Here is a 26,928-nt window from a genome sequence, read left to right as displayed (position 1 = left end):
AACAATTTCAAAGATTTTACTGAGTTACAGTTCATATAAGGAAATCAGTCAATTGAAATAAATTCATTAGGCCCTAATCTATGAATTTCACATGCCTGGGCATGAATTGCCCCACAGTGAATTGTTTTATCATTATATTTTCAGGACAACCAGGGCTACAAGTAGAACACAAAACAATTTGATAGTTGCATTCATGACTTTTATTGACAAATGGCAATTAAAAAAACAAGGTCTGCCAAAGCAAAAGCCTGATAAAAATGAAGCCATATGAATGCTGTTAAGTACAGAAATGATTTGCTCACTGGGAAATTAATATCTAACTAGTCAGTGACAACTGTGTGGTTTGTGACAGCAACTAAACTGGACAGTTTTATCTCCATCTCTTCATGCAAAAACTCAATCATGGACACTCTTACTGACAGTTGTGGCTGCTTCGTGTGATGTATTGTTGTCTACCTTCTTGCCCTCTGTGCTGTTGTTTGTGCCCAATAATGTTTGTACCATGTTTTGTGCTGCTGCCATGTTGTGTTGCTACCATGTTGTTGTCATAGGTCCCTCTTTAATGAGTGTTGTGGTGTCTCTCTTGTCATGTGTTTTGTCCTATATTTATATTTGTTAATCCAAGCCCCCATCCCCACTTGAGGCCTTTTGGTAGGCCATCATTGTAAACAATTTGTTCTTAACTGACTTGCCTAGTTAAATAAAGGTTAAACATTTAAAAAAAATAACTATGTGAGCTTATTACAGTATTATAGACACTATGTCCTGGGATTTCCTATGATCTATGTAGAAGAGCCTTACCTTCTAACGACTCTTGTGAGCATCATAGATCAAAACATGTCACGTGCAAGTTTGTGAAAGTCTCAGCTTTTCATAGATTGCTTTTAATAGTTTGTAGCTTGAACCATTCTGACTCTACAGAAGTTTTTGTATTAAAGACCTGGCCCCGGCCCTCGTCTCACAAACACCGCTCTAGTTCAGCCCCCATTTATCACAGACAAATGGTTTATCTACGGATCCAGAATAGACAAACAAAAACTGAACAAAAATATAAACGCAACATCAACAATTTCAAAGATTTTAACTGAGTTACAGTTCATATAAGGAAATCAGTCAATTTAAATAAATTCATTAGGCCCTAATCTATGGATTTCACATGCATGGGCAGGGGAGCAGACATGGGTGGGCCTGGGAAGGCATAGGCCCGCCCACAGGGGAGCCAGGCCCAGCCGATCAAGAGTTAGTTCCTCCTCCTCAGACGATCCCGCAGGTGAAGAAGCCGGATGTGGAGGTCCTAGGCTGGCATGGTTACACGCAGTCTGTGGTTGTGGGGCTGGTTGGACGTACTGCCAAATTCTCTAAAACGACGTTGGATGCAGCTTACGGTAGAGAAATTAACATTAAATTCTCTGGCAACAGCTCTGTTGGACATTCCTGCAGTCAGCACGCCAATTGCACGCTCCTTCAAAACTTGAGATATCGGTGGCATTGTGTTGTGTGCACATTTTAAAAGTGGCATTTTGTCCCGAGGACAAGGTGCCTTTTGTGTATATGGAAAATGCGTGGGATTTTTAATTTCAGCTCATGAAACATGGGACCAACACTTTACATGTTGCGTTTATATTTTCGCTCAGTGTAGATACTCTTAAAAATGCACATCAAAATGGGAATCAACTACTTTTTAGGTTAAGAAGCAACTTTAACAAAATACATATTCAATGGCAATAGAGATAGTTGTTGATGAGATGACATTTGATTTAACAATAAAACAGCTTTGCTATGCCAACATTTTCATCAGCTTATGAAAAGGTTAAACCACTAGGAGGCAGGCGACAATAAGGGGTACATTAGCCATTGCGGGGCCATTTTGAAGCAGATGCTTTGAGAGAGGGTGGACTCAGCGGCGGGCCACAGTGGTCCAGCCGTCATCGTCGGTCTCGTCGGTGGTCTTCTTAGGGCGACCAGCGTTCTCTTTGTCTTTCTCGGAGCGCCAGGAGCTCTTCTCTCCGTCCTCTTCACGCTCGCCCTCTCTGGGTCTGGGAGGAATCGGACGTTCCTCTTTACGCTCCTCACGCTTGTCGTCACCTGCACGGCGCCAGGAGCTGCCTCCTGTGTGCACAGAACCCCGGGGATGGCATCTTAACTCTTAAGTGTTGTTTAAAAATATCTCCTCCAGACTGGAAATACCACCACAGGACAGGGGTTACAGTGGTCTTGATTTTCATGGTATAGGCAATGAATGATAGTATTGCTGCATTAACAGGTTGATGCTTGATACCGGTTGACGCTTGCAATAAATACAGAGCAAGTGGGGACACCTGCTGGCTAAATGGTTTAAAATGAAAGCTTTATAGCAAAACTTTAAACGGTCTGCAGAGGACTGAGCTCATCTTACCTTCTTCAGGCTCTCTGCTGGGTGGGGGGCGGTCACGGTCATCTCTGCGATCAGGTCGCTCTCGACGGATAGGAGGGCGGTCCTCGCGGGCAGGCTCTTCCTGACGAACAGAGTCTCTCCAGCTTTTCTTTGGCGCCTCATCAGCACCTGGCCTTCTCCAGGCACCACCACCTCCACTACCCTCCTCCCTGAAAACAAAGAGGTCCCCCATTACTCCACAAAAAAACCTACACCTCGTCATAACACACATATGCTACTTTATTTTCACAATATCAGTGAAACCATCCACCCGTTTAGGGCCACTCCTGATCATATGGTATATGAGCCTCCATTATCACAGCAGTGCCATTTGTAGTCCACATACTGTGTGTCTGACCTGGGTGGGCGGCGCTCTGGGAAGCGGTCGCTCTCCTGTTTTTCCTCTCTCTCCTCCCTCTCGCCCTCTTCGTCCTCCTTTCGGCCACCACCTTCGCGGGGTGGACCCCAGCTCTCCTCGCGGGCCTTTTCCCTCTCACGCCAGCCACCACCTGAAGCAGACACCAGAGCAACTGCCCATGATCCAGCACAACGTGTGAAAAGAACTGGCAACAGTTGCCACTACACAAACATTTACTATTGGAAGTTCAATAAATAATTAACAGAATTACAGGAGAACAAGTATAAGGGCGCTTTCAACAACAACACAAGACAAACATGCAACCACATTAATTCAATGATCCATATTTGGAACAGATTAAATGAAAAACTCATCCATACCGGGCCGGACAGCAGGCTTCCATGGCTTGTCGTCACGGGGCCCTCCCCTCTCGTCATCTCCTCCTCTCCTGGGGCCCCAGGTGTCATCATCAGCCCCGCGTCTGGGGCCCCTGGACTCATCCATGCCTCTGCGGGGGCCATCATCGAAGCCTCTGCGGGGACCGCGGTCCTCGTCCCCTCCCCTTCTGGGACCACGGTCATCATCCCCAAAGGTTCTCCTTGGTGGACGGTCCTCATCCATGCCTCTGCGCAGGGGGCGGTCGTCATCCCCGAAGCCCCTGCGTGGGGGTCCACGGTCATCGTCTCCGCCACGGCGAGGGCCGTCTCCTCCTCTCCTGAAGGGTGGCTCTCGGTCTCTGTCCTCACCGACATCCTCGCGGCCCTCGGCTCTCCAGTCCCTAGAGAGACAGAGCGAACGTACAGCAGTTATAAGACAGATATAAGACAGACATGTCACTTTAACCAGTGAACACAAACATACAAAGTATTTTAAACCAGGTAAAATACTTCAAATTTGCAATCTGAATGAAATCCCACTCACTTAGCCTGTACGGTGACACTGTAGAGAATAATAGACCAGTTTTTGATCAGTGAACACAAAATGATTTTTAACCAGATGAAGAGCTTCAAAAGTACATTCTGAATGAAACCACACTCACTTATCAGGCACGGGGCGACGCCTCTCTGATTCAACCTCTGTGCGCCTCCTCCATCCTCCTCCTCCCTCCTCCTTCTCAGCGCCCCAGTCCTGGAGAGGAAAAGAGTGTCCAACACGGAGTGACTGGTTTCATTACCTTTACAACATAATTATGATAATTTTATCCTACTCAATATACCTTTATCTAAGCTCATTTTCAAGTTAACAGGGTACTAAGTCGACAGGGTGAAGGACTACATTCGTGTAGTCCTTCAAAGTGTCAAAACACTTCACACTGTGACGGGTGCCTGTGCTTGTCGCTCTCAGATCGCCGGTGAAATAGAAGTGCATTTCATTTCATGTCGCTCTTTGAGCGATCAATGGAGGAGAATCATCACTGAGCAAACAAAACTTTTAAGTGACCTTGTGTCCATTAAAAGCGCAACATAAAACCCATGTATTAATATTAGATATTGATCTTAACACCCCTTGAAAAGTGAGTCATCTTTGACTCAACAGGCAAAGTGAGGCTGTGGGAAAGTGCTCTGGGAGGAGATGTGTAGTAGGCTACCTTGGCTTCTCCTCTGGGTTTCTCCTCGGACCTAGCAGGGGCCCTCATCTCCTCCTCCCTGCGTCGCTCGCGCTCCTCAATCTCCTGCTGCCGGGCGCGCTGCTTCCTCTCCTGCTCCTCCAGTTTGGCAAGGCGCTCCTGGTACACCGCCTCCTCTGCCTCGCGCGCCTCCTGCTCGATGCGCTCACGCTCCTCGCGCTCTGCAACAACACATGGATAATACGTAGAACACAGGACCACTGAAGACTTATGGGGCAAGCGTCACATTGGACACCTAGACGAACAAACTCCAACCAAAAACCACACTGGACCCAAAATCTAACCTACCTAAATCTGTGCACATAACTCAAGTTTTTGCACACATCTTCAATTGACATCAATTAAACTATTCCACCAAGGCCTAAAACTAACACCTGCAAAATGCGGGCATATTTTGACATTGGAGGGTAAGACTTCTATTTCACCAGCCATGTTGGTGGCAGGTCAGGGCTACACAGTGAGAACGTTTTACTCGCATCTGTGACTAAAAATAGTCAAATATGATCACATTTATAGTAAAATAAATGCTGCAGTAGCTGTTTTCAAAGTATTTCCGCTGTTTTGTTCCATAGCTGGAAAATTAATCGCACAAAGTCAAAGAACTACGAATCCTATATAGCCTATTCCACCTCGTGATGCAACACCGCCAAGCTTGGGGCTGTGTGCACGTGAAGAGCTGAGTGAAAGAATCATTTTTAGGAGCGTTGCACACAGGCATAAAAGTGGGTCTAATTTACTTGATACGAAAGCCTACTTTGTCCTTCTGTTTCTTGGTTATTTACATTGTTTTGTTGACAAGCTAGGTTGTTCTTCTAGGGAAAAGATAACGCTTCTACTAGTCAGACTCAATCTCACAGGCAAACATGACGAGTCATGTTACCACGGTAACCTCCCGCCCTTCAAGTGGCTGGTAAACATTTTTGCATCATCTGTGATATTTTGGTTAAAAGTAAAAAATTAAACAATATACCACATTACTTCTTACTAGTAATACATTTGTGTTAGAAACATTACAAAACATTCTCATCTGTTAATTTTGTGTTTTGTTGGTGTGATTTTAGCGAAAAAATTATATTTTGGCTGGTAAAAAAAATCGCACTCGCTGGTAGATTGCCCTGTATTCCATCTTTTAAGAGAAACTCAGAGGACTAGATCTACGTTAATTTGACAGTCATTCTATATATCAAGTCATCTCTGGACCTGAGCGGTAACTCTTGAGGTACCTTTCTTGAGCTGCTCCTCGTGGATGCGCTGGGCCTCCTCCTCCTTATTGCGGTAGAAGGTGTTGCGACGGTCCTCCTTGCGGTGGATCTTCCTCTCCTCTCGACGCTTCGTCCTCTCCTCCACCAGGCGCTCCTGGAACTGTTTCAGTTTTTCCTTGGAAGGTAAAGAGCAAAGACACTTCAGGCCATACGAATTCAACTCATAACATTCTTACTGAGGTGTATTCTGAATATGATGAAAAAGAACACCGGCAAAATAACTCGTGGTGGAACACCCTTGACACTGGTATTACTTTTGTTTGGTTATACCGGCTTTCTTAGTAGCGATTGATAATAGCTCTTTAATGTCATTGCCAATGGGCTTATAGAATCTGTTGTTTCATGCACGTTCAAATGGCGTTTACCTCGTAGATGAAGCTGCGAGCGTCGGTTATTTTGCCCACAAAGTTCTCCTTGTCCTGCATCATTCTGGACATCCTCTGTTTGTGCTCCAAGGCCTTCTCACGCTCCACCTTCATGTTGCTGATCTACAACACAAAACACATGGACCAATAAAAAAAAAAAGATTACACAAAAAACATGGACCAGTCAGCCTGACATCACTAGAGCGCTCAGTTCATGCATCCCATCTATGATGGCTTTAGGGCTGACACGATTTAGTTGGTCGACCGAGATTTCTTTAGTCGAGCAGTTGCTAAAAGAAATTGATTCGCACCTGTCTGAGATGACTGATCCATTGTGGAGGCCATGGGGATGGCACAGTCCATCAGTCTAAGACATGTGATACTGAAATTGTATATGGTTACATTACATAAGAACAATGGTGCAACACTAATAAAAATATGATTATTTTATAACAAAATGCACCCTCTGGCGTTGGATAGTGGTCACTGTCCACGGTTCAGAAATACATCAGTGGGCTGTTGAATTGAGGCCCTTTTCCTTGACCATGTTGCTATGTGCATAATAGCAAAGTTAACCAGCATATTGGTATTGAGAACAATGCAGCAGCAGCAGAATGAGGAGATGTGAAAACTTGCCATTGCCTTCTTGTCTACGAAAAGTGAAGAGAGGAAACCAACTTAATTAGGTCTATAATCAACAGCCTAACTGTTAAAGGTGCCTGGCTTTATGAATCATCAATACATCTACAGAAATTATACAGATCCTGCTTTTGTTGCCTGTTTGTTTAATAGCCTACTGATTCCATAAGCCAAAAACGTCACGCAACGACATTTCAAGTAAACAATTTCATCATTTAAAAAAATATATTTAAAAAAATGTACACTGGTATTATTTAGAACTGCTCCAAATTGTCAGAAATATTATATTTATAATAATAACGCTCCTTTTTCTTCATCTACTTCTTATTGTTATTACTATTATGATCATAAGTAATGTCATTATCATCAGTAGGCTTAGTATAGCAGCCTTGTGTAACCACCATTGAGCTGCAGGCCTAAGAATGTATCCAGTTTAGTCTTAATACCGTAACTTACTTTAGCCTATATTTCAATGCTTATATAGGCTTCTGCAGCAATCAATAAGTCATAAGTCATTTATGTCATCACAAAGCATAGGAGTCATTCATGATTTGAAATGCAATCAAGCATTTTTTTTTAAATTAAGTGAGCCTTGAATAATTAGCTTAAACAATAAATGAATCGTTCCATTTCGGAAATTGCATTCATGAATGAATGCAACTGTTTTTAGTCTTTGCTGTAATAAAGGCTTAGCAAAAAAACGTTACAACAGACTCTCTGGTACGCTTATAATTTATTTAGTGTTGTTAACATTGTTCCAAACGGTCAGAGAAATTATATTGTAATCTATACAGCACCTGTTTGGCACAAATAATATGCACACAGCGCTTGCTCCTTATCTTCTTTTTCTTGATCTCCAATATTTTCCACAATTAGCTAAATTTATTCCACACATCTGACTTTCCCTTTACCTCCTGAGCAACCAGTAAGCATTCCCCCGTTTCAAGTTTATTTGTCAGGTCCTCTGCATTAATTTTGCTCTTACATGTGTTACGGTGTTCTGAGTTTGTTATAACCAATTTGATTATGATACGCTATAGGTCAGGCCCTATTGTGCCCTATTTCGACGGGATTAGTTTTACTGGGGGAGGGTGGGTAATGTAATTATGTACACAAGCACAAAACATCACATCTGTAATTTTTGTCCCGTCCAAATCTGCCATGTCAGTCATTTTTACATGGCAGGAAAGCAACAATTCCAGGCGGAATAGCCTTTGATAATACTAGTCCCGTGCTAATCAACATCCCTGTGTTTTGGGAGAAATGCCTGAGTTTGACAGACGTTTGCTCGCGGTTTAAACAAGAAAACAATAACTGATTCGACAAATGTGCATAAGCTATATTTGAATGGTCTACATGTAGCCCATCAACTTTCACAGTGAATGCTTTTGTTTATATGTTTTGTGCATAGGAATTGAATATTGCCAAATGCATCAGTAAAACATTTTGAGGCTATTTAACCTGTTGAGTGTAGGGGGCAGTATTTTGATGTTTGGATGAAAAATGTACTCAAATGAAACGGCCTATTTCTCAGGCCCAGAATATGCATATAATTGTCAGATTATGATAGAAAACACTCTAACGTTTCCAAAACTGTCAAAATATTGTCTGTGAGTATAACAGAACTGATATTGCAGGCGAAAACCGGAGGAAAATCCAACCAGGAAGTGCTGTTTTTCCTGAAACCTCTCTGTTCCATTGCATGCCTTCCATCCATTTAAAGGGATATCAACCAGATTCATTTCTCTATGGCTTCCACATGGCGTGAACAGTCTTTAGACATAGTTTCAGGCTTTTATTCTGAAAAATGAGCGAGAACGATCACATCGCATCAAGTGGATGGCTGGGTGCCAGCAGAGTTTTGCATGCGCAACAGCTTGGAGCAGACATTTTCTCTCTCTCTCCTATTGAAAAAGCTACGGTCCGGTTGAAATATGATCGATTATTTATTGTAAAAACAACCTGAGGATTGATTATAAAAAACATTTGACATGTTTCTACGAACTTTACGGATACTATTTGGAATTGTCGTCTGCCCGGTCTTGACCGCTCGAGCCTGTGTATTTCTGAACATAACGCGCCAACCAAATGGAGGTATTTTGTATATAAAAAGAATCCATGGAACAAAAGGAACATTTATTGTGTAACTGGGAGTCTCGTGAGTGCAAACATCCGAAGGTCATTAAAGGTAAGCAATTCCTTTTATTGCTTTTCTGACTTTCGTGACCAATCTACTTGGCTGCTAGTTGTTTGTAATATTTTGTCTACTGAGAGAGATGTCCTTACATAAACGTTTGGTATGCTTTCGCCGAAAAGCTTTTTTGAAATCTGACACACCAGGTGGATTAACAACAAGCTAAGCTGTGTTTTGCTGTATTGCACTTGTGATTTCATGAAAATTAAATATTTTTTGTGATGAAATTTGAATTTGGCGCTCTGCAATTTAGCGGATGTTGCCGAAAATGATCCCGGTAACGGGATGGGTGCATCAAGAAGTTAATGCAACCCTTGCTGTTAATAGATCACAAAGCAGCATACAACTGACCTAAATGCTTGGAAATGATAAGTTAACTTTCTCATCCGTAGCCTTAAAACACATCTCAAGTGTAATTGCACTGTTTAGCTCATACCTGAAGGCTAGGGGGGCATTTAGGACGTACTGCGGATCGCTAAAATATTCTACTGATTATGACCACACTTCCTCAATTCAAATGTTATGGCGACACTATACCAAAGACAGTTTGATGTGGTTTAGAAACTTCGGAAACAAGCTCGAGTTATCAGTGTGGCCTTATCTTCACGCCTAGAATAAAAACCTCCAAGCTTCAGTCATAATTGTCGATTTACATAACAAATAATCATAATTACAGGGGGCAGTTTGGAAAAAACTTATCCCGTCCGAATCATCCTCCGGAATAGCGGGCATTCTAGAGTAATAATTACATAAACCAACATTCTCTAGTAATATTAGTCCCATGTGAATAAGTATTTGGTCACATGCATGTGATTCCTACATGTGTCATGTAAAGACAGCAAGGGTTGAGGGAATAGGAAATGTTTTTCCTACATTTCGATAATTTCTAAGTCAGAAATGGCTGTAATTATGTTGCAGGCTCAGCAACACGGAGAGCGCGATAAACACTGTTGATGTTCTGTGGTGGTCGCTGCAGCAGCGAGGAGAGAAAGACAATGGGTGCTAGTCACACGGTCATTCGCAGTCTTGTTTTTTTATAAACACAGCGCAGCAAGTCTGAGCCCGGCCAAGCACAATCAAATCAATTGCTGGTCGGACTCCCTCTAGTCATTTGTGTGTCTTAATTATTGAATAAAAGAGTGTGATTAAAGCATCAGACAAGCTCAGTGAATATAGTCGATTTGATTAAAACACATAAGATGTGTCAGTATATGGAAAAATACACGTTTTAAGAACAGATAACTCCAGTTCGACCAAGATTTTTTTGGGGGGGTCGGGGACAGCCCTAGATGGCCTAGGATTTACAAAGGCACAGACACTGAAGAAATATATTGCCATACCCTCTCCTCCTCTTGGAGCTCCCATAACTCCATGTCTTTGACACGCTGCTCCTCATAGGCCTTCTTGATCAACGGGATCTCCTCCAGACGTTTGGCACGCTCAAAGTAGTCAATCTGCAAGGACCAGTCCACACATGAAACAATGTTGAGTGAGTCATTTCACCCCCTAGTAGAGGTCTTTATGTATCACCTGTTTGTGTAACAGGCAAGACAGAAAACATGGAATCGCCTAATTTGCAGAAAATTCTGTCTTCACCTTTTTCTCCTGGTTCTTCAGGCGGTCTTGAAGTTCTCGCTTCTCCTTCTCCAGCTGCTCTACCTGCTTGGACATGATGAAGTCAGGGTCCAGGTCCTCAAGGTTCTGTACAGAGGGTGGTTAAGAGTTAATTTCATCATTGTACATCCACAATTATTTTCCAAAACCCATTCTAGATTGTATGTACATTCCAGGTTTACACTTATGGTACTGATACAAGTATGACCCATTGGGAAAAAACATTGTCTTAACATCATTGACATAGAATTAGAATACTAGAATGAACAGTAACCTTCTTATGATGGCATAAAGGTCAGCCATTTTGGTCACGAAGTTGGGCAACGATGGTTTTCCAGATGTGTTTATATAGTGTAAACTAATTCATTTGAAGAATTTACCTGCACTGTATGTTTGTTAGATAGCAAGCCAGCTTGAGAGGACTGATTCCATTCATTTGTCAAATTAACTGCCAATAAGCCAACATTCCATTCAAACAATTATGTCAACATGATAGGATTTAGTCAATTGATGATTTAGACTAGCTGTAAATGCAACTTGTACCGATATGGTATCATATACACTAAACAAAAATATAAACGCAACATGTAAAGTGTTGGTCCCATGTTTCATGAGCTGAAATAAAAGATCCCAGAAATGTTCCATATGCACAAGCTTGTTTCGCTCAAATATTGCACACAAATTTGTTTACACCTGTGTTAGTGAGCATTTTGGGATGCTCTGGATCAACGTGTTCCAGTTCCTGCCAATATCCAGCAACTTCGCACAGCCATTGAAGATGAGTGAGACAACATTCCACAGGCCACAATCAACAGCCTCATCAACTCTATGCGAAGGAGAAGTGTCGCGCTGCATGAGGCAAATAGTGGTCACACCAGATACGGACTGGTTTTCTGATCCATACTTTTTCCCCCCCTTTTTTTTTTAAAGGTATCTGTGACCAACAGATGCATATGTGTCTTCCCAGTCATGGGGGGCTGTGCTCACTAGCATGGATGCAGATTTGGGCCTAAGGAATTTATTTCAATTGACTGATTTCCTTATATGAACTGTAGAATCTTTGAAATTGTTGCATGCTGCATTTATATTTTTGTTCAGCATAATAGCACTCACAGCTTTCCAAGAAAACTAAATCTGAGACATTTATGATCGGTTACATATAGAGGCTATTTAAACAGAAAAAAATCGGTATAAAAGCAGTATTGTACCTTCCTAATATTGAGTTGCACACCCCCCTTTCCCCCCTCAGAACAGTCTCAATTCATCAGGGCATGGACTCTACAAGATGTCGAAAGCGTTCCACAGGGATGCTGGCCTATGTTGACTCCATGGCTTCCCACAGTTGTGTCAAGTTGGTTGGATGTCCTTTGGGTGGTGGACCATTCTCAATACACACAGGAAACTGCGGACGGTTAAAAACCCAGCAGCGTTGCTGTTCATGACACAAACCAGTGCGCCTGGCACCTGCTACCGTACCCCGTTCAAAGGCACTTCAATCTTTTGTCTTGCCCTTTCATCCTCTCAATGGCATACACACAATCCATGTCAAAATCCATGTCAACACACAATCCATGTCATAATCTATGTCAAGGCTTCAAAATCCTTCTTTAATCTGTCTCCTTCCCTTCATCTACACTGATTATAGTGGATATAACAAAGTGACATCAATAAGGGATCCTAGCTTTCACCTGGATTCACCTGGTCAGTCTGTGTCATGGAAAGAACAGCTGTCCTTAATGTTATGTACACTCAGGGTATTTATAACTATATGACAATATTTAAGGTTGACAACTCTATTACATAACATGCCTTACTTTTATTTTCCTGCATAAGTCAAATCTGGATTATACCTCTACTGCCCTTCATTCCAATTAGACTGGTTTGGATATCTCCCTGACCAATATGGCTGCCATTGTCACCCCATTCAGGACCTTCAAGGGTTTAAAACATAGCCCCTCTAGTAATCCAAAGATGCAATATGCAGAAATCTCTCCTCCATTTCCTAGTTGCTGAAATTCTAATAGTTTACCTAATTTCTGTTTATATGACAAAAAAAGCAAGTAGAGTCGAGAATCATTGTACCATCTATATATACCGCTGTGAAATATATTTTCCACAACCCAAAATATTGTGCTTTTAGCTGATGTACAAAACCGAAAGTAAAAGACACAAAAACTAAACTTAATGGAAGCAGAGCACACATAGAACAGATCTACCGATTCTTAGACATGCTTTCAATGAAAATTACAGATCTATAACGCACATTTCTATGTGAATTTGGTCCAGTCAATCAAAAAGTTACATATTGCAGCTTTAATAGGATCACTAGGGTTAATATGTTTGATCAGTGGCATAATGTACAGCTTATTTGAGCTTATGTGTAGTTTACCTCTATATCGAAGTATTTGAATGCCTTGGCTCCCAGCTCTGTCTTCTTGATCTGCTCCAGCCGCTCGCGCACCGTCTTCTTCTTGATCTGCTCGTGCTCCTGCATGATGCGCTCCTTCTCGCGTTCCTTGGCCTCCTGGCGCAGGCGCTCCTCTTCCGCTTTGCGCACCTTCTGCAGCTCCGCTTCGCGTTGTTCCAGCTCCTCCTTCTCCCGCTGGATGTTGAGGTTCTCTAGGCGCTCCTTGCGCTCCTCGATGGTCTGCCGGCGGGCCAGGATGCGCTGGTGCTCCTTGCGGCCATTCTTCAGGTAGGCAGTGATGGCCAGATGGCTTTGCTCCTCACGCTCTTGCTGGAAATGGCAGACAAGAGGGTAGAAGAGTGAGAGACAGGGACAGGTTTGTTTGAGCGAGAATTAAATGGAGCAATAGAGATTGTGCATGAATGGGGGATTCATGCGGTATCAATGTGAATTGGTGCTGTGTTTGTATGTATATGCATGGAACAATACATACAATATTGGCCCTAAATACCATAGAATCATTTATGGAATGTGCATCGGGGATGATAGAAAAGCAAGTCTTGATAATAGATCAGGGAGGACAGTGACATTGTCGACTTGACGTTTTTAGGGCTTGCAATCCATATCCAAATGCTATCTCGACAGGGGGCTGTGCTCACCAGCATGGATGCAGGCTTTATGACCTGGATCGCCTTGGCCAAGGAGGACGACATGGCTGTCAGCTGGTTCCGGATCTGCGCCGAGGGCATGTTCTGCAGGAACGGCCCCACAGGAGAGTCCTCTTTGGTTGAGTAGTTCAGGTCTGAACCAAAGCTCAGGTTTCGAGTGGTGTGGTCAATTCGAACCTAGAACAGACGTTTTTTTTTTCTTTTTTTTTTCACGTGTACCATTCTCACTGCAGGCTGTTGAGGGGAGAACGGCTCATGATAATAACACCTGGAAACCATGTGTTTGATGTATTTGATACAATTCCTCGGCAGTCATTAACACATGCCCGTTCTCCCCAACTAAGGTGCCACCAACCTCCTGTGACCATTCTGTGTAATATAAACAGAAGTGTTCATCTTTTAGTTGTGGAAATACTGATTGAATTCAAAGTGTATGGCTATGAAAACATAAAAACGGATTAAGTTGAAAAGTCCACTTTGTATGATTTTGCACAGAGAATCTCATTGTTTCAGGCAAAATCCATGTCCAGTACTCTACCTGCAGATCGCAGTGTCGGGCAGCATCCACAATGGAGCGCTCCAACTGGAAGGCATCCACAAATGGAACCAGGGAGGCCAGACGGCTGAACTCAATGCTCTGATAAATTTGCGCCACCTAATATCCCAATAGAATAAACCGTGTTCAGTGATTAGCTCATAGGACCACAACTTACATACAATACATGACATGTGTTACAAAGCATTTTGTTACAGTGACAACTTGCATTACACACTATAAGCGGGGATGGGCAACATCGAAGGCCATATTAGGACTGCTTTTTTTGTTGTTGACCAATTTGTGGGCTGGAAAAAGAGCAGTTAATTTAAAATACATAGAAAGTATGTAGAAGTTTAATCGTCTCGCGGGCCTCCTGGTGCCCGTCCCTGCACTATAGTTACAACAAGGACAACAGACATGGTTAATAACAAAGTTCAATTACATTTGATTTGATTAGTTATTGTTTGACACATTTTCGTGACGTTTAACTACGAGTGAGATTAACAGACCATCAAGTATAAAGGGCCTAAGACAAATAAGTCACCTGCTGCAGCAGCCGGAGGATGGTGTTACTCTGCAGGTGGGGAACGTACTGCTGGAGGTCCGCCTCTTTCTCCGACTGGTCTCTCACCCAGTTCAACACCTAACAGGAAGAAGGGTAAATTAATCAGCCGTGTAACAAATAGCTGTCGTTTCTAGAGGAATTGTGTTTATGCATTGTACATTGTGTATTGTTTTTTTTTGTACAGTTGCAAGTCATATTGCCCAATGTCGCGACACTATAGCTTTTCTGAATCTGAATTCAAATGTTACCTTTGCTACTCTTCCACTCAGCTTCAGTGGGTGGAAGTCCATCTCCAGCCAATTGTACAGCTCCTTCACCTCAGGTACAATGTACTGCAGCAAATTGAACCTCACCTGAAGGTAAACATAACACACACATAGCACTCAGTGAACAACCCCCGACAAAAGCAACAGCAATTGGTTAACGTGTTTGTTTTCATTTTCAATTATGTAGTAAACAAACATATCTGTACGTGTTGTTCACAAGACTAAAACAAGTCTAGCACTAAAATACAAACTCCTAACATTGTCTAACATATCGGACATTCTGTCACCTGCCTCTTATACCCAGCCTGCTCACAAACAGAAATCACCAGTTATTTCTATACTGTTCCATGCACGTATGTATATACCATGTCATTGATGAGGCTCTGGCGGGTCGGTGGGGACTGCAGGCCCAGTAGTGTGGCCAGCCTTCGGTGTTTCTCCACGATGATGCCATCCATGTCCAACAGGCGGGCGATGTCCGTGCGCTCCGGGGTGATTGGAATGGACAGGGTGGCAAGGAGGACCCTTGTGGACATCCTGAGGAAGAGAGAGAAAAGAGAGCCATAAGCACCTGCCTGACCTGCAACCTCGGATCTACCTATCAAACATTGACTTGCGAATGACCGTTCTAGTAATTATAATTCTACGTGCCACATATTCCAGCAGAGCAGAGACTGTTAAGGACTGGGCTAGCATACCTCTGCATCTCCTCCTGGGTGAGGTTCTTGCGCATCTCCCTGGAGAGGTGGTAGAGGCGGTGGAGGGTGCAGGCGTGGAACAGGGCGTTCCCAGACTTCCAAAACACAGTGGACACCTTGTTGTAGTAGTTGGCCATAAGTTGAGGCTTGGGGGGCTTCTTGGAAAGGGCAAAGAGACCATGGATGTCTTCCACAGCCTTGAAAGCTTCCTGTAAAAATCAAAAATCTCATTTCACCATTCATAACACATAAAATCAATGTTCATAATAAAATGCAGATAAAAAAGGGCTTATTGAAAAAAGAAAATGGACGATGAAGTATTCTTCTCCCAGATGCAACCGTTACAATATTGCAAGCTAATTATATATGCAGTGATGGAACTCAAGGCTTTTGGGCACTGGCCAGCTGGGCTAGTAGACTAGCTAAGATGGTACTAGCCCAGTTTATATAGTCATATATGCGAGGTGAGCGCCCAGAAGATATAGACCTATGTATTTGCTTTTAAATTGGAAATGACATAAGACAGAGTCAGGCATAAAAGCATATTGGAAAACCTCTCATTCCCGGAACATTTCACAATGTTTAAATTATGTTGTAACTACTATTTGTTTGTCAGTTGTAGTTTTTTTTTGGTGTTGGGGGTGTTACGTTTGCAAAAAAAAAGATATATGTATTATCTTTGTTGCTAGCTACCAACAACAACTATTCACACACAGCTGTCAAACGCAACAATGTTCCCTTGGCAACCAAATTAAGCTTGTGTGTGTATCTGTTGACCCGCCGCCGCGAAGACAGAGGATCGAAGCTAATGGTCAACACGCATGCCAATCAACTACACTGTAGCTAGCTACGTCAACATGAGCATTCGCCAGACACCAGCTAAGAAGCCCGCAGCTAGCTTGCCCGCCCACTCCAGAGCAGTAATTTGACTTTTAAGGTAGAGTTGTTGTTGTAGAGAATTTTAATACATGTGCAAACCACAGCGGTTTATAAAACACCTTAAAATGAGTTTCCCTCGCTCTCTGAAAAACACTTGCCTCAGGCGAGCTCAATTTCCATCCCTGCATGTATGACATCATACCTGCCAGAGCTCCATGGCGATGGCACTGTCCAGCTGCACCAGGCGTGTCTCCAGATGCATAGACTGGCTCTCAGGGTTGTTCAGGTTGATGGCCGTACTCTGGTTGTGGTGGCGCTGGATCTGACCCAGATGCATGCGTAGATTGTCGCACAGCTTCCGGAACTCTGCCTTACGGGTGTACTGAAGGCAGAACTTGAAAGCTGTGGAGCACATCAGGATATGGTTAGGATGCAGAGCAATATACATATTGTTTCATTTACATCAACGTTTAGAACACTGACAGTTGTTGACTTTAGCTTTAATTATGAACCATAATAAGTTGTGATGCACTGATATTACATTTTTGTCCGATACCGATATCCAATATTTTATTTGCCCCCCAAAAAACTATACAGATAACCAATATTAAAACATTTTGCTGCCTTTTAAGCATTCTAGTACATTTAAATAGTTAGACCGCTGCGTCTGTGTGTGTGTTAAGGCACTGCATCTCAGTGCAAGAGGCATCACTACAGTCCCTGGTTCGAATCCAGGCTGTATCACATCCGACCGTGATCGGGAGTCCCATATGGCAACGCACAATTGGCCCAGCGTCACCCGGGCCGTCATTGAAAATAAGAATTTGCTCTTAACTGACTTGCCTAGTTAAATAGGCCTCCCTACCACTGAGGAAGTACAGTTCCCGCGCAGCCCAGTCAAAACTGTTCGCTGCTCTGGCCCCCCAATGGTGGAACAAACTCCCTCACGACGCCAGGACAGCGGAGTCAATCACCACCTTCCGGAGACACCTGAAACCCCACCTCTTTCAGGAATACATAGGATAGGATAAAGTAATCCTTCTCACCCCCTCCCCCCTTAAAAGATTTAGATGCACTATTGTAAAGTGGCTGTTCCACTGGATGTCTTAAGGTGAACGCACCAATTTGTAAGTCGCTCTGGATAAGAGCGTCTGCTAAATGACTTAAATGTAAATGTAAATAAAGGTCACACACACACACACACTGACCAAAAAGTTATTTTGTTGGCATGTATGTATGTCCCCATTACCAGTAAAGCATAATGAAATCCCATTTCTTTCACTTACTTGCTGTGCTGTTTCGTTGTTCATTTGTTCAGTCGTTTCATTCTAAACCAGGATTTCTATGGAATACCGTTTGGGTCTTTGCGTCTCAAAAAAGATACACGTCAAATAACACTTTTGACGTGTCAAATAACATAACATAATCTGTTTCTAGAGCTATAGTTAGCTAACTATATAGCCAGGTGTCATCATCTAAAATAACCCTAATTTCTAAGACTTCTTATTTGATTAATGGTGGTCGGACCCATTTATGTGAAGCTAGCCACAATAAGGATTAGCAACAATCGTGGACTTTGCGGTTAGCCTTCAAAATAAAAGTATGGCATAATTCTACTCTTTGTATTCATTTGGATCACTGTCAATTAAATACTTTTATTTTGAAGGCGAACCACAAATTCCACTATTGTGCCTAATCCTTTTTGTGGCTAGCTTCACAACACACACACACACACACACACACACACACACGACCAGTCCGGTCGAGCCTCACTAGCCCGATGAAGCTAGCTGGCTGCTTTTAACGTTAGATTTGTGCAACAGGGTTAAGTAGCTGGCAAGCTACTTATTTTGAAGTTCAATTTCAATAGGCGAATAACAAGTGGCAACATAGCTAATAATTACTCACAAGGATTCCTAAATCATTGCTAAGAATAATGAAAATGACTGCAGTTTCTACTGGTCATTGTTTTCAGGCTGGTTGTATTGGTGCGGGTTGGAGCGAGCGGTCGCATCTGCACTCGGTCCGCAGGTAGTATTACATTTCATTACATTTCATTATAGTACAACGGTTTGATTTGTCTAATCTTAGCAATTTCTTCTTAGCTAGCTACATAGCCGTCTTTGTATCATAGATAATTGCGTAATTATCGTATTTCGTCGTCCTAACGCAGTCTACACTGCCCTGCAGCTAGCCAGCTAGCTAACGTCCACCGTTAGCTAGTCCACCGTCTACCGATTAGCAGCACAACTATTACACTCAACTGAACGACTTGATTAGTGTAGTGTTAGCTAGCTACATAGTTGTCTTTGCTGTCTTCGTATCCAAGATAATTGTGTAGTTTAGAGTGTGTAGTTTTATGTCGTCCTTAACATAGGAGACTCTGCTAGCTAGCCAACAGCTAGCCAACGTCTACCGAACAGAACTTCTGCACTCAACAACCGGGTCGCATTTCGCTCGCTCCACAGGTAGTATCACATTTTTCATTTCATTTCATTACAGTACAACGGCTTGATTTGTTTGATCGTAGCTAGCTACATAGCTAGCTACATAGCCGTCTTTGTATCAAAGATAATTGTGTAGTCTAGAGCGATTTCAGGTTAGCTAGCCAGCTTTCAACGCAACGTAACGTAATCAACACTGCTTTAGCCAGCTTAATAGCAGCACAGTAGAAACTATTACACTCAACGGAACGACTTGATTAGTGTAGTGTCAACAACGCAGCCAATGCCAGCTAGCCTACATAGTCAACAACGCAGCCTCTGCCAGCTAGCCTACTTCAGCAGTACTGTATCATTTTAATCATTTTAGTCAATAAGATTCTTGCTTAAGCTTAACTTCCTGAACACTCGAGACGTGTAGTCCACTTGTCATTCCAATCTCCTTTGCATTAGCGTAGCCTCTTGTGTAGCCTGTCAACTATGTGTCTGTCTATCCCTGTTCTCTCCTCTCTGCACAGACCATACAAACGCTCCACACCGCGTGGCCGCGTCACCCTAATCTGGTGGTCCCAGCGCACGACCCAGTGGAGTTCCAGGTCTCAGTAGCCTCTGGAACTGCCGATCTTAACAAGGCAGAGTTCATCTCAGCCTATGCATCCCTCCAGTCCCTCACTTGGCACTGATTAGTTAAACATGGATCAACACTGCTAGCCACTGCCAGCTAGCCCGGGATCCTCATCTCTCCAGCATTCTCTCTTTCTCCCCTTGCCCATCTGTCTACAATTCCATGCTAGTTAAAACTATCATTTACAGGTTCCTCAACAATGAGCTTGATGCCTTGATAAGCTCCTTTCCTGAGCGGCTCACCTTCACAGTTCTGGGCGACTTTAGCCTACCTTTGTATTCCTCTCTGTTCCATTCTCTCCTCTTTTGTCACCCTCAACTCACAAGGCAGGAAATACGCTTCTTGATGCTGTTCACTAACCTCGCAACTCCCTCCAAGTCTCTAGCTTCATCCAACACTTCCCAGCCCCTCAACAACGCAGCCTCTGCCATCCTATCATCTCTTCCCTCTGCTCAAACTTCTCAACCTATCTCCTGCCTCCTCAACCCTTCAGCATGTACTCCAGTATCATTTCACAGAACAGGGCTAATGGAGGAAAATACACCTGACATCTTTTCACTCCCTCCTCTCTACATTTTCCTCTTCTTCTCTTGCTAAAGCCACTTTCTAACTCTCCTCTGAACACTCTTTGCAGAATCCTCCTCCCCCCCCCCCCTCCTCCCCTCTCTGCAGATGACTTCGTCAACCATTTTTGAAAAGAAGGTCGAGTCCATCCTTTGCTAAGTCATTTCTGCTCACACTCTCCTTTGACATTAGCGTAACAACCTGCCCGCTGACCCTATCCCCTCCTCTCTTCTCCAGTCTTTCCGGAGACCTGTCAAACTCATCCCTGACCGCTGTCAAGAGAGCGAGAGTTGCACCCCTTCTGAAAAAACCTACACTCGATCCCAGGTCCGATGTAACAACTACAGACCAGTATCCCTTCTTTCTAAAACTCTTGAACCTGGCCAGCTTCTATCTCTCTCTGACCTGATCCAAATCAGACAAGACAGTCATTCAACTGAGACTGCTCTTCATCACGGAGGCGCTCCGCACTGCTAAAGCTAACTCTCTCTCCTCTGCTCTCATCCTTCTAGACCTATCGGCTGCCTTCGATACCCATCAGATCCTCCTCTCCACCCTCTCCGGTGGTCCCACGCGCGCACGACCCACGTGTGGCGAGTTCAGGTCTCACCACTGGTGTCCCCCAGGCTCTGTTCTGGCCCTCTCCTAACTGCTCTGTCATAACCTCACATGGTCTCTCCTATCATTGCTATGCAGACGACAACAATTAATCTTCTCTCCCCTCATGGCGAATCGCATCAGCCCATATCCCTCACCACCTCGACTTCTTCCTCCCGGGGAAGGACTGCACTGACGTCCTCCTCCCAGAAACATGGATCACCACAGATAACACTCTACTCCTCACTGGCACTCATCTCTCTTCGTCTCCCCTGTGCCATTAAACCCCTACAACTCATCCAGCTGGTGTTCATCCCAAGCTCTCTGCTTGCTCCCTCCACTGGCTTCCAGTTGAAGCTCGCATCCGCTTCTGGTCACAGTGTGAGGGAACGGCACCTCAACCCTACACCCAAACAAGGGCATCCTCATCTCTCCCAAGTCATTAAAGTAATCTCTGTCATAAGGTGAATGCACCAATTTCTCTGGATAAGAGCCCTTAAATGTAAATGTAAATGTGCTAGCTAGATACCAAGCTAAAGCTTACAAATGATGCCATCTGTCTATCGCCTCCTTTGAATTCCATGCTGTCACAGTGTGAGTAAACCTAACATTAGGAAAAAAACTAAGTCACAACATACTACACTTACGCATCTCAGACTAATATATATTTCTAATAACAAGATTGTTAGATAATATCAAACCTACACTCAGACCAGGCACGGGTATGAAATTATTGTTATTTTCAAATACAATCTTTTTGGGCTTACTAATATTTTCCACCTCCCCCCAACCGTCCTCTCTGACAAAAATCTGCAGCGGCTGAATCTAGTTACCAAGCCCTCATGTACATCATCCGGGTGGGAAATGAACACCCGCTACATGTGGGTAGATTTTGGCATTGGTGGAGGAGAATTGACTATTTCCCCAGCCATGTTGGCGTTTAACACAGCATTTGGGGGGGAAATAAATAAATCCAAAACCCAAATGTAGAAGTTTAAAGGAGCAGCTGAACATTTCTGTCTCACCTACATTACTCAAATATTTGGGTACATAGTGCTTGATTGAACATGGAACACTCCAAAAACTCTTATTCATAAACTTTTAGTCATTCCTTATCATTAAAACACTCAAATAATTGCATTGTGCTCCTAAACAGACGTATGTACTCACTGTAAAAAATGTCAGCATTAGAGCCCTGAACTAATAATAATAAATAAGACTTATCACTTGATTTGTGATGTTCAGTTGTAGAACTGTGTCTGTTTTACTATTGTATCTAAATGATTGGTTAAAAGACTCCGGTCACAAAAATTCAACTGAGCAATATACCACATTACTTCTTACTAGTAATACATTTATTGTTTTAGAAACACTACAAAGCATGTTCATCCATTATTTGTTATTTTTGGTGTAATTAGATGGATATTTTTTCTCTCCAGCTATCTGCCACAGTGGCTGTTGGACCAAAAAGTTCATTTCCCACCCTGTACATCATGTTTAATATTCAGATTGTGCTCACCTTGTTGGGCAATGTCATGGTATAGGCGCTCCACCTTGGAGTTGTTACGCAGCAAGTCCAGGCATTGGCGGTAGGATTCCCACAGAAATTTCACCCAAGGAGTGAGCAGCAGACGGTCTGTACGATCCTGGGTGTCTTCACCACTCACAGCACTCAGAAGTACACTAGGATCACACAAGAAGTTATGCATCAATACTTGAGCTCACAGAACTGCACCGTCAACATTGTGGGGTGGCAGGTAGCCTGGCGGGTAGGTGCTTTGGGCCAGTAACCGAAAGGTTGCTGGATCGAATCCCCGAGCTGACAAGGTACAAAATCTGTTGTTCTGCCCCTGAGCAAGGCAGTTAACCCACTGTTCCCCGGTCACTGAAGACGTGGGTGTCGATTAAGGCTGCCCTCTGCACCTCTGATTCAGAGGGGTTGGGTTAAATGTGGAAGACACATTTCAGTTGAATGTATCCCCCTAGTCAGTTATACAACTGTGGTGGTATACACCACCACTTGAATGGTTTACAGCAGAGGTGAAGCATGACTGTTAGCATGGTTACCACCATTAAAGGTAGTAACAATAAGTGTGCAGATAGTCCAATATATCTGAATTATAGTATCAGCCCATCACAATAAAGTTTTAATAGTCCCATACCTCAAAGCTATTTCCTGGTTAAATAAATACCTCTCAGGAGTCTGGATGTTGTCAAGGTCCTCAATGTCCAGGACCATCTGCTGTGACTCCCCCTTGGCGGTCTCGGTCTTCTCCTCGGCCAACTTCAGGTAGGCTCGAACCACATCCTCGAGGGATTTGATGTTCACCTACATCACGAAATAGAGGCTCATGCATAAAGGCCCAGTGTAGTCAAAAAATTGATTTTCCTATTTTTAATATATACACAGTGCCTGTCAAAGGTTTGGACACACCTACTCATTCCCGGGTTTTTCTTTATTTGACCTGGCCTCCACAATCACTTGACCTCAACCCAATTGAGATGGTCTGGGATGAGTTGAACCACAGAGTGAAGGAAAAGAGGCCAACAAAATATATTTTGTAAAATACTTTTTTGGTTACTACATGATTCCATATGTGTTATTTCATAGTTTTGATGTCTTCACTATTATTCTACAATGTATAATATAGTAAAAATAAAGAAAAACCCTTGAATGAGTAGGTGTGCCCAGACTTTTGACTGGTACTGTATAAAATGAGGTTGGAATAATACTGTGGAAATGATGATAGTTCTATTTTAGTGTAAGAGCTGCTTGAAAAGAGCGCCTGAAATTTCTGCCTGTTTTGGTGGGGTGGAGTTTCGGCCTGGCTGGTGGCATCACCAGGCAGTAAATTAGTTAATAGACCAATAAGAAAGAGTTCCAAACCTTTCTGCCAATAACAGGTCGTTTTCAGTTTTCCAATCCCCACTCAGACCACTCCCTGACAGTCCAATCAAAATTATTGTTTGAGAAATTGCTCTTACTGAGAATCTATTTCTTTTTGACCATTTTAATTGAAAACAATCACAGTAAGATATTTATTTGATATTGAGATAAAAACGTCTGCAGTGGACATTTAACTCCGGCAGGTGAGTGACGAAGTAGGATCAATAGTATCCAACATTTAGGGTTATCAAAGAGAGGGCTGGGTGTGCTTCCACTGACCTGCTGGCAGATGTTCTTGTACTGGTAGAGACCCTCCTTTGCCAGGTGGCTCTTGCGCAGGTCAACACAGAGCTCCAGGTACTTGACCATGATGGGCTCGTGGATCTTCTGCCATGTTCGATGCTTTTTGCTCTTGATGACATCGTACAAGACATCCAAAGCTGGCTGCTTTTTGCCAACCTCCAAGAACTCTGTACAAACACAGCAAATTACATAAAAATGGAGGCAAACAGCATAATAGTTTGGAAGGTGAGTCAGTTGCTACTAACATGTATATTCATGGGACACCAAATGGTTTAAAAACCGATCTGATAGATGAAGGTAGAGCGATCAACCTAACCATTTAGCGAGCTACTCTTTAGCCTTTGAAAACCTGTCTTATTATACATAGGGTTTTCAGCAGTTAGCTTCCCCCACGGTTGGCTGCGTGTGAACTACAATTCCGACGCTGTATTTTAAAGTTTAGAAACGTCAATAACCATTGCTTGCAAAACAAAAATATACACTTACTGTACCAGTTTTGCACAGATCCATACGCTATGTGCCTCCAGTTGACGAACTACACTTCTTCCCCAGTTACGCTTACACACGTGTTAAGACTGCGCTAGATAGCTAATTGGCACTGGTGACCACCTATATCTTCCATCTGTCTTCCTTAACAAAAGATCCCCGACCAGAACATACTATCCTCAGAGGCACTAAAGCAGTTAGCGTCTATGAATGGGGTAGCTACTCCCCAAACCAGCTATATGTTGACTAACAACAACTATTGGTACTACTAAGCGACAATATAACGGCAAGATGTGTCAACTGACTCATTAATCCTAATTAAAGGTGACTAGCTAGCTAGCTAGCTACTGCAATTGATTGATAATCTTAGTATGGCCTTGTTTTGGTTATGCAATCTTTATTTTATTTAACCTTTATTTAACTAGGCAAGTCAAGAACAAATTCTTATTTACAATGACGGCATACCATACGACCAAACCCTAACCCGGACGACGCTGGGCCAATTGTGCACCACCCTATGGGACTCCCAATCACGGCCGGTTATGATACAGCCTGGGTTCAAACCAGGGTCTGTAATGACACCTCTAGAACTGAGATAGAGAGCTTAGACCGCCGCGCCACTCAGGAGCCCAAAGACAATTCTAAAAAAACATTAACCAGCAGCACCTGTTGCTTTTCAGTTGATAGTTCCCGATTGGCGCAGCGTTCTAACAAGCTGACCACAGCGCTCTCTTGCAAAATACATTTTGAAATCTATGTTATTCAATTATTGCACCCACACTGCTCGCGCGCGCCAACGAACATCTGCGTTGCCAAGGGCTAAAATAGAAGTCCTTCCGATTTCTGATGCAGATTGTGCTGCAAGTCCTGCCTCTCCCATCTCATTGGTTTATAGAAGCAGGTACCCACGTGCTATCTCCTCATTGGTTATACCCACGTAGGTGACTGAAAGATGAACGAGGTCAGTGGTGGTAATGCACCTAATTTATGAAAGTTGCCAATCGCAATATAAAGTCAAGAGAAGAAAATCCCTGGAAGGAAGAGAGATGACTAGAAACAATTCGGTTGACCGTTTTATGTGTGGATTAATTGGCGGAGTAGGGGACAGGTCAAAAAGCATTAAACATTTATGGCAATATAGCTAGTTAGCTTGCACTTGCTAGCTAATTTGTCCTATTTAGCTAGCGTGCTGTTACTAGCTAATTTGTCCTGGGATATAAACATTGAGTTGTTATTTTACCTGAAATGCACATGGTCCTCTACTCTTGACAATTAATCCACACATGAAACGGTCAACCGAATCGTTTTTAGTCATCTCTCTTCCTTACAGGCTTTTTCATCTTTGAACTTATATGGTGATTGGCATCTAAACTTTCATAGTATTACTAAGACTACCGGCAACACAGTTCGTATTTCAGTCACCTACGTGGGTATAACCAATGAGGAGATGGCACGTGGGTACCTGCTTCTATAAACCAATGAGAAGATGGGGGAGGCCGGACTTTCAGCCCGCATCTGAGTCAGAAATAGAAAGGACTTCTATTTTAGCTCTTTGCAACCAAACGCTGGTTGACGACGCAAGCAGCGTGGGTGCAATAATTGAATAACATAGATTTCTCAATTTATTTTGCAACGCTCGCGTGTAGTCAGAAGGCACTGCAGTCCCTGGTTCCAATCCAGGCTGCATCATATCCGGCTGTGATTGGGAGTCCCATAAGGCGACGCACAATTGGCCCAGAGTCGTCCGGTTTTGGCCGTTGTTGTAAATAAGAATTTGCTCTTAAGTGACTTGCCTAGTTAAATCAAGGCTAAATGTAAAAAAAAAAAAAAAAAAGTATAATAGTTAACTAACGTTACATGTGGCCTAAACCGAATAGTTACGGACATCAAAACGAGTTTGACAAGTTGCTCACTGTGTCACTACTAGTTAGCCGCGTATTATCTCAGCTTGACGATGACGGGATAAGTTAATACGTTAGCCCTTCAGGGCTAGGATGTGCTGATGTTTAAATGTATCTAGGTCAGTGTGAGCAAAGATGGCAGGTACTTTTTTCATGTCAGTGGGACAATCTGATAGTTTGTGTGATTTTCGATTTCATGCGGCTAATCTTGCTGAATTGGCAGGGCCATGACACATTTAACGTCATTGTGGGTGGTGGAACCCTAACTCTTAGGCCTAGTGACACTGGTGGCCTGAACGAGCGTATACTTTAAACATGGCTTCCCCGCCATGCGTAGCAAGCTGTTACGTTAACCATGGCAAGCCAACAATGAATACACATAACTTGGGCTAGCTAGTGTAGCTTGCTAGCTAGCAAGCGATGACATCTAGGAAATTACCCTCTACGACTCACCATTTGCTCGTTTGAGAGCATTCTCCGGTCGTTGGAAATATGCCGGCATTTTATGACCTTGCTCGCGGAATGAAGAGAAGGTTGGTTTAGGTGAATTTGACTAATTTCACCGGTCCATCCGAGCCAGGCATTCACCCACTCTACAAGCTCCTGGGAAAGGAATTAACCTCGTGAGCTG

The 26,928-nt window shown here is 43.2% G+C and overlaps 1 protein-coding gene across 5 annotated transcripts; it reads right to left on the bottom strand.

Annotated features, from left to right (window-relative positions):
• On the bottom strand, window positions 1-26,928 carry LOC115135296 (eukaryotic translation initiation factor 3 subunit A-like). 5 transcript variants are annotated; one of them, XM_029669828.2, is made up of 23 exons: window positions 26,751-26,927; window positions 23,887-24,077; window positions 22,913-23,049; window positions 22,240-22,403; window positions 16,696-16,895; window positions 15,615-15,823; window positions 15,282-15,453; window positions 14,899-15,003; window positions 14,630-14,728; window positions 14,086-14,202; window positions 13,539-13,724; window positions 12,862-13,209; window positions 10,455-10,559; window positions 10,199-10,312; window positions 6,026-6,148; window positions 5,622-5,775; window positions 4,360-4,559; window positions 3,811-3,899; window positions 3,693-3,710; window positions 3,152-3,549; window positions 2,760-2,943; window positions 2,396-2,583; window positions 1-2,109 (listed from the first exon to the last, which is right to left on the bottom strand). In XM_029669828.2, the coding sequence occupies exons 1-23, from the start codon at window positions 26,797-26,799 to the stop codon at window positions 1,898-1,900; spliced, it is 3,762 nt and encodes a 1,253-aa protein (XP_029525688.1). In that variant the 5' UTR covers window positions 26,800-26,927; the 3' UTR covers window positions 1-1,897. The 5 variants fall into 5 exon arrangements, with proteins under 5 accessions (XP_029525688.1, XP_029525689.1, XP_029525692.1 ...); XM_029669829.2 differs by having other exon boundaries at window positions 2,772-2,943; XM_029669832.2 differs by having other exon boundaries at window positions 2,760-2,922.

This window comes from Oncorhynchus nerka, linkage group LG10 (assembly GCF_034236695.1).
Source record: "Oncorhynchus nerka isolate Pitt River linkage group LG10, Oner_Uvic_2.0, whole genome shotgun sequence".
Taxonomy (NCBI): domain Eukaryota; kingdom Metazoa; phylum Chordata; class Actinopteri; order Salmoniformes; family Salmonidae; genus Oncorhynchus; species Oncorhynchus nerka.
This window is presented reverse-complemented; position numbering and strand designations above follow the sequence as displayed.

Excerpts from the sequence above, each read along its gene's own strand:
- LOC115135296 (XM_029669828.2), bottom strand. The coding sequence starts at position 26,799 with ATGCCGGCATATTTCCAACGACCGGAGAATGCTCTCAAACGAGCAAAT. Across the intron at positions 24,078-26,750 it reads TGCTCTCAAACGAGCAAATG|AGTTCTTGGAGGTTGGCAAA; the intron begins GTGAGTCGTAGA and ends GTGTTTGTACAG. Across the intron at positions 2,584-2,759 it reads CCACCCAGGTCAGACACACA|GGAGGAGGGTAGTGGAGGTG; the intron begins GTATGTGGACTA and ends CTTTGTTTTCAG.